The sequence below is a fragment of the Trachinotus anak genome, unplaced genomic scaffold (assembly GCF_046630095.1).
Source record: "Trachinotus anak isolate AG129_WGS33_773 ecotype Australia unplaced genomic scaffold, CSIRO_AGI_Tana_v1 ptg000007l, whole genome shotgun sequence".
NCBI lineage: Eukaryota > Metazoa > Chordata > Actinopteri > Carangiformes > Carangidae > Trachinotus > Trachinotus anak.
In genome coordinates, this window is record NW_027273858.1 from 24379728 (window position 1) to 24389785 (window position 10058).

Consider the following 10058-nt stretch of genomic DNA (forward strand, 5'->3'; position numbering starts at 1 on the left):
AAAAAACTAAATACCCATCACACAAGTTTAAATTGATGCATCTTCAAAAAACCACATGAACACATAAAACCAGAAATATGCAAACATGTACTCTTGGTCAGGATCATAAAGGCGTGAACAGCATGGTTCTGTTTTAAAAATCTCACTCATTGAGAAATTGGCTGCACGTGCACAACCCTCATTTCCACTCCCATGAGCCATAAATGGATGAAGACACTCCTTTAATCCATCAGTCTCCAGACAGAAACACTGTCTGAGCCACAAGTAACCAGACACAGAAGAGGACGACAAAAAAGAAACACAACTGGACTGATTGCTGGTGGATCATAAACAGGAGCTGATCAGTAAACTTCAGTTAATATTCAAACAGTCTGAAAACAGTTCACACAATGACCCACACTAAATAATGAGGCAATAATATTAAACATTGAGCTCGCAATTATTTCTGCTTATCAACCGTCAAATTTTTTCTGCTGTAAACAGTAAAACTTGAGAAAGCTAAAGCCATGACAATCCAGAGTTGAGACCAGGAGGCAGAGTCGCAGTCTTACACTCTTCTCTGCGCCTCTCTTAGAGCAGTCGCCTGCCATTCACCCCCTAAAAACTGTGTCTGTCCCCTGACCACCTAAATTTAAATGTAATAAATCAAAAGTGAACAGAGGAGGAGTTAGACATGAAAACCTAATAAAAATTAACACAACCGTTATTCCAGAACCAAATAACAGGAAAATTAAATGTAGATTATTGAATATCAGATCACTCTCATCTAAATCTCTACTAGTCAATGATCTGATAACTGATCATCATGTAGATCCGCTCTGTCTGACAGAAACCTGGCTGCAGCAGGATGAATATGTTAGTTTAAATGAATCAACACCCCCCCCTCATGTTAACGTTCATATCCCTCGAAGCACAGGCCAAGGAGGAGGGGTGGCAGCCATTTATCACTGCAATTTATTAATGAATCCAAAGCCTAAGGTTAATCATAATTCATTTGAAAGCCTTATTCTTAGTCTGTCACACCCAAACTGGAAGACACAAAAACCAGTCCTACTAGTTACTGTATATCGTCCACCTGCCCCTTACTCTGAGTTCTTATCTGAGTTCTCAGACTTTTTATCTGAGTTAGTTCTCAGCACAGATAAAGTTATCATGGTGGGTGATTTTAACATTCATGTAGATGTTGACAGTGACAGCCTGAGTCATGCATTTAATTCATTATTAGACTCAACTGGCTTCTCTCAGCATGTTAATGAACCCACTCACTCTTTTAACCAGACCCATGATCTGGTTCTGACTTATGGGATTGACATTGAATATCTAACAGTATTTCCCAGAAACCCTCTTTTATCTGACCATTTTCTGCTAATATTTGAGTTTTCAGTCATGGACTACAGAGCATTTGGGAAAAAAGTCCATTACAGCAGGTGTCTCTCTGACAATACTGTTAGCAAATTTAAAGAAAGAATCCCATCAGTACTTAGCCCACTGCCATGCATCAATGCAGTAGGGAGCAGCTCTCTTAACTTCACATCCACACAGGTTGATGATCTTGTTGACAGTACTGTAGCCTCACTGCGTGCAACTCTAGATACTGTGGCCCCTCTGAGGAAGAAGGTAGTGAGTCAGAGAAGGCTAGCTCCATGGTACAACTCAGAAACACGAGCTTTAAAGCAAAATTCAAGGAAGCTAGAAAGAAGGTGGCGTTCTACTAACCTGGAAGAATCGCTAAAGGCTTGGAAAGACAGCCTATTGGCGTATAAACAAAGTCTCCGTAAAGCCAGAACATCCTATTATTCATCATTGATAGAAGAAAACAAGAATAATCCCAGGTTTCTGTTCAGCACTGTAGCCAGGCTGACAGACAGCCACAGCTCTGTTGATCCATCTATACCTTTAGCCCTCAGTTGTAATGACTTTATGAGCTTCTTTACAAATAAAATTGTCTCTGTTAGAGAAAGAATTCACCATCTCCTCCCCACAGCAGGCTCAGATGTACTGTCCAGTTCAGCAGCCCTAGAGTCCACTGTAACTGGTTTATATTTTGACTGTTTCTCTCCTGTACATCTCTCTGAGCTCACTTCAACAGTTTCTTCATCTAAACTATCGACTTGTCTTCTAGACCCCGTTCCAACAAGGCTGTTCAAAGAAGTTTTTCCTTTAATCGACACCTCTATATCAAGTCTGATTAACTTATCTTTATCAACTGGTTATGTACCGCAGGGTTTTAAAGTTGCAGTAATTAAACCTCTACTTAAAAAGCCTACTCTTGATCCAGATGTTTTAGCCAATTATAGACCTATATCCAACCTCCCCTTTATTTCCAAAATCCTTGAGAAGGTCGTTGCAAACCAGTTATGTGATTATTTGCACAGAAATGGTTTGTTTGAAGATTTCCAGTCAGGTTTTAGAGTCCATCACAGCACAGAAACAGCTCTGGTTAAGGTTACCAACGATCTCCTCATAGCCATGACCAGTAACTTCTTACTCTTAAATTCAGACAAAACTGAAGTTATTGTAATTGGCCCAAAACACCTCAGAGATACACTATGTGATAATATACTGAGTCTGGATGACATCACCTTGGCCTCCAGTGCTACAGTCAGAAACCTTGGTGTCATTTTTGACCAGGACTTGTCCTTTACTTCACATATAAAGCAAGTCTCTAGGACAGCCTTCTTCCACCTGCGCAATATTGCAAAAATCAGACCCATTCTGTGTCTAAAGGAAGCTGAAAAACTAGTTCACGCATTTGTTACCTCAAGACTGGACTACTGTAATTCTTTATTGTCAGGATGTCCCAAAAATGCAGTAAAACCTCCAATTGATCCAAAATGCGGCAGCACGAGTACTGACAAGAACTAGGAAACGAGATCACATCTCTCCTGTGTTAGCTTCTCTGCATTGGCTCCCTGTAAAATCCAGGATAGAATTTAAAATCCTCCTCCTCACCTACAAAACCATTAATGGTCAGGCACCATCGTACCTTAAAGAGCTTATAGTTCCCTATTTTCCCAATAGGACACTTCGCTCTCTAAATGCAGGTCTACTTGTGGTTCCCAGAGTTTGTAAGAGTAGAATGGGGGGCAGAGCCTTCAGCTATCAGGCTCCTCTCCTGTGGAACCAGCTCCCAGTGTGGGTTCGGGAGGCAGACCCCCTCTCTACCTTTAAGATCAGGCTTAAAACTGTCCTGTTTAGTAAAGCTTATAGTTAGGGCTGGCTCGGGTATGTCCTGACCCATCCCTTAGTTATGCTGCTATAGAGCTAGACTGCTGGGGGATTCCCATGATGCACTTGTCTCTCTCTCTCTCTCTCTCTCTCTCTCTCTCTCTCTCTCTCTCTTCCCCCCCCCCCCCCCCCCCCCCCCCCCCCCGTCGCCAAGCGCTTGCTCTTTGTGGGAACTGTTGGGTTTTTCTCTGTAACAAAGTAAGGTCTAATAATGTATATTATGATTTCGCGCTATACAAATAAAATTGAATTGAATTGAATTGAAAAACGTATAATGATCATAATGAATGAAGCTCAGTGACACTGTCTGTTTAGTTTTATGTTAAATTCTGTATCTCCTCTTTATTTCTCATTTGTCTTCACTGTCTCTTTAACTTGGCTGTAGGGCTGGGCGATATGGACCAAAATTCATATCTCGATATTTTTTAGCTGAATGGCGATATACGATATATATCTCGACATTTTTTTCCGTGTAATAACAAAGCAGACAGTCCTAGTTTGAAGCCACATGGGCCAGCCACTTTTAATAACATTCAGCAGCTGCACAGGATTAACATGCACATTAAATGGTGCAGAAAAAAAACAGCATATATTAAATTAAGAAACTTCTTGAATAAAATAAAAAAAACGCGTCTTTCTGTTCCACATCTGCCACTTTAAATCCAAACCACCTCCAAATTACCGAGCCAGTTGATTTTCTTTTGCTAACCAGTTCTTCGTCGTCCCCTGCATCCGTTTTGCTCTTCTCCGTCTCCATCTCGTTTACGCCGCCATCCGTCTACTCAGTGTGCGGGGGGTGGGGGTGGGGCCATGTAGGTAGTGAAGAGGTGAGGGGTCGTGGCATGTGTTGTGAGGGGTGGGGCGTCATGGCATGCGCGTAGAGAGAGGCTGGGAGAAGCTGAGTTTGACAGTGATGAACTCACGTCTTGCTTTATGGCATAATAAGCGCTGTATCGATATATAAACGATATGACATGATTCTCTATCGCGCATGAAAAAATATCGATATAAATTAAATACTCGACATATCGCCCAGCCCTACTTGGCTGCTCTAAAAAACATGTGATCACATGGTCAAAAGAATGATGAGGTGATCACAGTCTCACATTCTGTCTTCAGAAAGGCCAGTTCATGTGCAGGAAATGGCATACGCATGGTACGTACCCATCATTTATGCCACTGATCCCAACAGTCTGAAACATGAACCTGTAGGTTTGATAACTGATTGATAATTGATTTATCATTAAAATTATTTTTCCAGCCAATGCTCATGGTTCCAGCTTCTCAATGTGAGGATGTGCTGCTCCTCTGTTTTATATCAGTGTAAACTGAATGTCTTTGGGTTCTGGGAAACCGTTCACTCTTTACTGTTTCCTGAAGTTTTATGGACTCAACACTTAATAATTTGATTGATAAAATAATGAGAAGATAGATCAATAATGAAAATGATTCCTAGCTTCAGCCCTGATTCCGTTTCCAATCACATACAACAGAGAAAAGAAGAAAATCCTCATGACTGAGAAGCTGAACCCAGAGAGTGACAACACTGCAAAGCATCGGGTAGTTTTCTGCATGTTACCCCTTTACAGCACAACTCTGTGCTTCCAACCTCTGGACAGAGCACAAGTGTGTAAACAGAAGTTGGAGTTTCAGATGTGCACAGTCATGTTTAACTACTGCAAACAAAGATATAATCAGCAGCCAGTGAAGTTAGCCAGGCTCTAACTACAAGTCTGCAGGATCCGCACGAAGGAACAGTGTGTGTCAGAGAGAGCAGGAAACACTGCACTGTGATAACTGACAGGAAATGACATAATCAGCCAGGCTCCCCCTGATAACAGAGGGCGGGAACCTTAACAGACTTACACAAGTCAGGTTCATGTGGACTCAAGTTAACAGTCAGAGTGCAGATGTGTCATGCTGCTGTGAGAAGGTCCTAGAGGACAGTGTCTGTCACCAGCACGTGTACATCCACTACCTGAGAGCTGGTCCCTTTTTTGTAAGGCAAAGTGAAATAAGGACCTGATCACACAAGTTTCTGTTTTTCATGTCTTGCTCTCATGTGAACTTTCTACTTCCCTTTTTCTCTCTTTGTTTTTCTCACTTCTTTAAACTAAATTCCCATTCCTACTTTCAGTTAGGTCCAGAGCCTGTTCCGAGGATTTAACGTTTTCATGTTTCACTGTGCAACAACCTTGAATGATGGTAGATGTATTTTTTTACTCTGACCAATAATAAACGTCAAAAAAAAAAAAAAAAAAAATACATATAGGGGTTATTACTACATTGTTATGCAAGCACTCAGTAGTTATTACTACATTATGACATGACTTCTAATGGGTCAGATCACATCCATCTTTTGACATTCTGATGTCAGCCACACACCTGCCCAGTTGAGATGCTATCACAGTAACAATATCAGTCCACAGACAGACAAACACCTGCCAAACTCCTCCAAACCACCTCTGTGATCGTTCCTGCTACAGGAGGTGTCGCGCTGTCTCCAGGTCAATATTTTGCCATGATGACACACATGCACAAACTCACAAGCTTAAAACAATACCAGCCCCACTGTCACCGCTGGTAATCCAAGGTACTGAATTTTCCTCAGTAAAGTATAATCAATCGTGAAAAAATACACATAACACATAGTGTTATAGTATTGTGTGTGTGTGTTTCTGTGTGGCACCAATCAGGCTAAGGGCACCACAGGGAAGATGGGAGACAATGTGCATATTCAGGCTGTTGCCGGGTGCTTCATCAGTTGCAGAGAGATAAAGAGAAAGCTACTGTTTAAAAACTCTCACATGATATCTAGACTAGTATTTGCTGGAGGGAATATGGGAAACTCTGTTGAAACCATACTGAGATTTTTGGTCCTTATACTAAACACTGTTTGGCCTAAGTCAAACAGAAGTCACCTGGAAAACACTCCATCATAGAGCTGAAAAATGAATCTGCCTCAGCAAAGGAAAACTCAACAGTGGGAAAGTTACATGTCAATTTAGAGTCTGCTACAAAATAGACTGTGTGGACAGTGAAGTAAGAGCTCAACTTACTCTCTTGTAACCTGAGATCTTACTTCTCAAAAAGGATCAGTCAAGCGCATGTTTTTGGGATCAGATGGTCATCTGAAGATCACACATGATGGTCTTCACATGGTCAACCCACTGTTCTTAACCATTTCCTGAAAAACGTGGATTCTGTAGGTCGCAGAATGATTTCAGATTAATGACACACTGAAAACAAAAGTGATATGCAGACAATGAGTTACAGCTGCAAGTGGGAGGAAAGGAATCTGAAATCTACTGAATGCATGGAGTGGGAGATGTTACTTTAGATGATAGTGGAGAATTTGGTTCCGCAAATAGCTGTGTTGCTCGGGTGGCATTAAAAAACGAAGAAGAGTCTATGTTGTACAGTGTCTGTATCCTATAATATTTGTTCTTGTTGGGAACTCATAAAAGAATAATATCACAATCTGACAATGCTCCAAAGGAAGTTAAAAGCTACCCTACAAACAAACATACTATATGACAACAACCCTAGTATCTGTCTGGACCGTGTATGGCCAATGGGTGAAATTGAGAATGTAGTTGAAAACTGTTGTGGAAACGCTGTAAACAACTGACATCATCATTGAGTCTAGTGTCAGCTGGCTTCAGTCTAGTGTCAGCTGGGTTCAGCTCTTTATCTGTTTGCTTCTCTCCTCCTCTCTGTGTTCACATATATAATATTTTAATACACCTGAATTCACAATAAAGCTGTTCTCATTGACATGTTTTTTTCTGTTTCTGTGGTCATGACAACAGAGTTGTCATGTTTGAAACAGTGACTGAAATGTGGTCAATTAAAACTACATGTTAACCAGCAATCACTCCAAGCTGCTGCTGCTAAAATCCTGATTTTATAATCACGACATTATCTAACAAAAATCATCAAACACATCAGTTAAAGACAAAGACTGAGCTGTGATCTCAGCTGGATTTACTGTAAAATGATCACTCAGAGACAAAGTTAGAACAGACTTTCTCATTTAGTCTCTCAGACAGAGAGAGAGAATGACTGGAGACTCTCTGTTAAGTAGCTATGGTTTGTCCGAACAGTGACTGAATTAGTCATTATCTGCTTTTTTGATAAAAGTCTATAAATCTAATGACAAATGCTCTAAGATGGCAACACAGCAGACTGTGAACGGCCCCTAATAGAAACTGTTTGCATCAATACATTTTGAAAGAGCAACGACCAATGAGGAAACGCCAACTCAGTCACGTGGCACTTGGCTGACCAATGGTGTAACAATGATCACTGAACTTCATCACTCAGTCAGTCATGGACATTAGTGATTATGGGGCTGGCCCCACTGTTGCAGTCCAGCCAAAAATATCTTAACTCCAGGTTCACTTACTGGCTTCTTCCCAGAGCTTTCGACTGTCCCTCACGGTCCTTAGAGGTCGAAGAGAATGTCTCCATAACAATTAAGCACAAAGAATATTTCCATTACAACTGATAAAGCTACATCCACAGATGAAGGCCCATGAGATGTGGTTGAAAGCTCTGACAAAAAATATACAATGAGTGGACTTTCAGTTTAGAACTACTAGTTCAAATGTCAGGAATGAACTTTCAATCTCAACTTTTAAGCCACCTTTGAGGAGATTTCCTTGCTCTGAAAAACATTTCCATGACAACTTGCCAAACTCATGTGCTGAGGACAGTTGTTGTGGTACAGTCAGAATGTTTTGGTTTCTGTTGCTGTGATATTGATAAGACCCTGTTGTTCCACTACTGAACTCACTGCTGGAGGGAATGGAAAATCATTTGAGAAGCAGAGCAGCATCTCTAGTGACAGCTCAGACGACAAATAATAAAGATGTAAATTTGGCTACTTTTAAATTGAAATTTGGCAACAGTTTTTAAGGATCATTGTTTTGCAATTTGAGCTTTTCTGTCTTGATGAGCGACCAATGGAAAATGTGTTTCTTAAACCTCATTTCCTAAAACATCACAAACACTTAGTGTAGCAGTAGAACACTTTAATGTGTTTGTTTTGGAGGGATGTACTTCCAATTGTGAGGATGGGACAAATGCCTTTTATCAATTATTGTTATTGTTAATAGCACCAGTGGTATGGTTTTAATGAAGTTGTGTTAAGTTTATAGGTCTGGTAGCCTGGTTTGACCCACATGAAAGAACCAGATACTCCCAGCTATGGACACTTGGTTTGAATCTTCTCCTGTTCATAAATGTTTGCTGGATGCTGCAAAACATCACAGCAGAATCTGTTAGATTCACACTGTTGATGTAGGCCTACAGTGTGGAATTACGACCAGTGCAGGCGTTATTCATCACCTCTACTTGAGTTTTGTTGTTTAACAAGATACAGTATCACATGTTTCACAGGAGAGCATCACTGTGGTGAACAGCCCAGCCAGGTGCTTCACCTTTAGGCCCCGCTGGTTTCATAACTCGGTGAGGAGTTTCTGCAGCTGTTGTGTGGCTGCAGGTTGACATGGTGCCCAGTGTTTTTGAGCCTACCTGATTTTGTAGTTGGGTAAGGTGTGTTTCTTTTTGATCACCCGTTTCAGCTGGTTGACTATGATGGAGGTGAGCTGAGGCAGCGGTCTCCCTTCAAACTGCGACTTCACCTCAAAGTCCACCAGCGGGTCCTCCAGGAAGGAGAAGGACCAGTGGGAGAAGGGCATGCGCGTGAACTGCAGCCTCAGCCTGCCCACCACGCGCCGCATCTTGACGAACAGGTAGGCGGACTTCCCGAACACCAGCTCCACGTCGATGGCGAGGTGGAAGCCGCCGTTGTACTCGATGTCCACCTCGAAGTTGAGCTCCTCGGGCATGCCGTCCTCGTTCCGGTGCACCGGCTTCATCAGCCTGGCCGTTTTAAAGACCGGCAGAGAGTTGCCCAGGGAGATGTCCCTGAGACTGAGCCCCTCCAGGAGCCGACCTGCGGTCTTGGTCTGCAGCAGCTCCTCAAACTCCACCTTGATCTTCTTGGTGAGCCAGTGTCTGACGACAGGGGTGTCACGCAGCTCTCTGAACAGGAACAAGAATATAGCGTTTAAGAAATTGCACGTCTCCGGTTTGGTCGCATCAATGGGCTCGCTCTGTGGAGGCGGCGGCGGCTGTTGTTTGGGGCTGCCGCCGGTGACAGCCGCTTCCTGCTGCCGGCCTGAGGCGGCCTCTTGCTGTTTGGGTGCAGCAGATGTCGTGCTGTCCTGCTGCTGCTGTCCTGGTTCGGCATGTTGGGTATTAAAGTAATCCTTCAACGCGTTATCAGGCAATACTGTAACATACTGCACCGTCCTGCTTACGGGCTCGGGGCTCCTCCGGTATATCAGCAGGAACTGTAAAATCAACGTCACGACTGCTCCGGAGAGCGCGGAAATCAGCATTAAGTAAATCATCTCGAGCAGCTGAACCTGACGACGTGTCCGACTCACTCAGTCTTCATATTCAGACGTTCAGCCGAATTAACAAAGCAAGTTCCACCTGGTCGCTCTCAAAGCTGCCATATCATCTGCTTCTTTCCTGAGCTTCAGACTCTTCACCTGATTGGACGAACCGGTTGCGTCGATGTGCGTAATGACGGAGCCAGAGTGTGTTGCTTTCGATGCGTTCAAGGTAGGTAGGATTTACCAGCTGCCCGGTAGCATGACCTGAGTTGACCTTTGAGTAGCGTCCAACATCACTGCAACAGATTGTCTGCTGATGTCTAATAAAAATGGGATGAACATAGACGTTTAGTTTTTCTTTGATGATGCCAGCTGAAAACATGAATATGGCTGCAGATCACCCCCACACTGCAAAAACAT

General features: G+C 42.6%; 1 protein-coding gene across 1 annotated transcript in view; it reads right to left on the reverse strand.

Moving 5' to 3' along the window:
- The window catches only part of pdzd8 (PDZ domain containing 8), a 58461-nt gene extending 48688 nt beyond the window's left edge, over positions 1 to 9773 (reverse strand). Inside the window, exon 1 of the mRNA XM_071481562.1 lies at positions 8767 to 9773. Coding sequence (XP_071337663.1) covers positions 8767 to 9650 — 884 coding nt within the window. The 5' untranslated portion in view covers positions 9651 to 9773. The remainder of the gene's footprint in view (positions 1 to 8766) is intronic.
- Between the last annotated feature and the right edge of the window lie 285 nt (positions 9774 to 10058).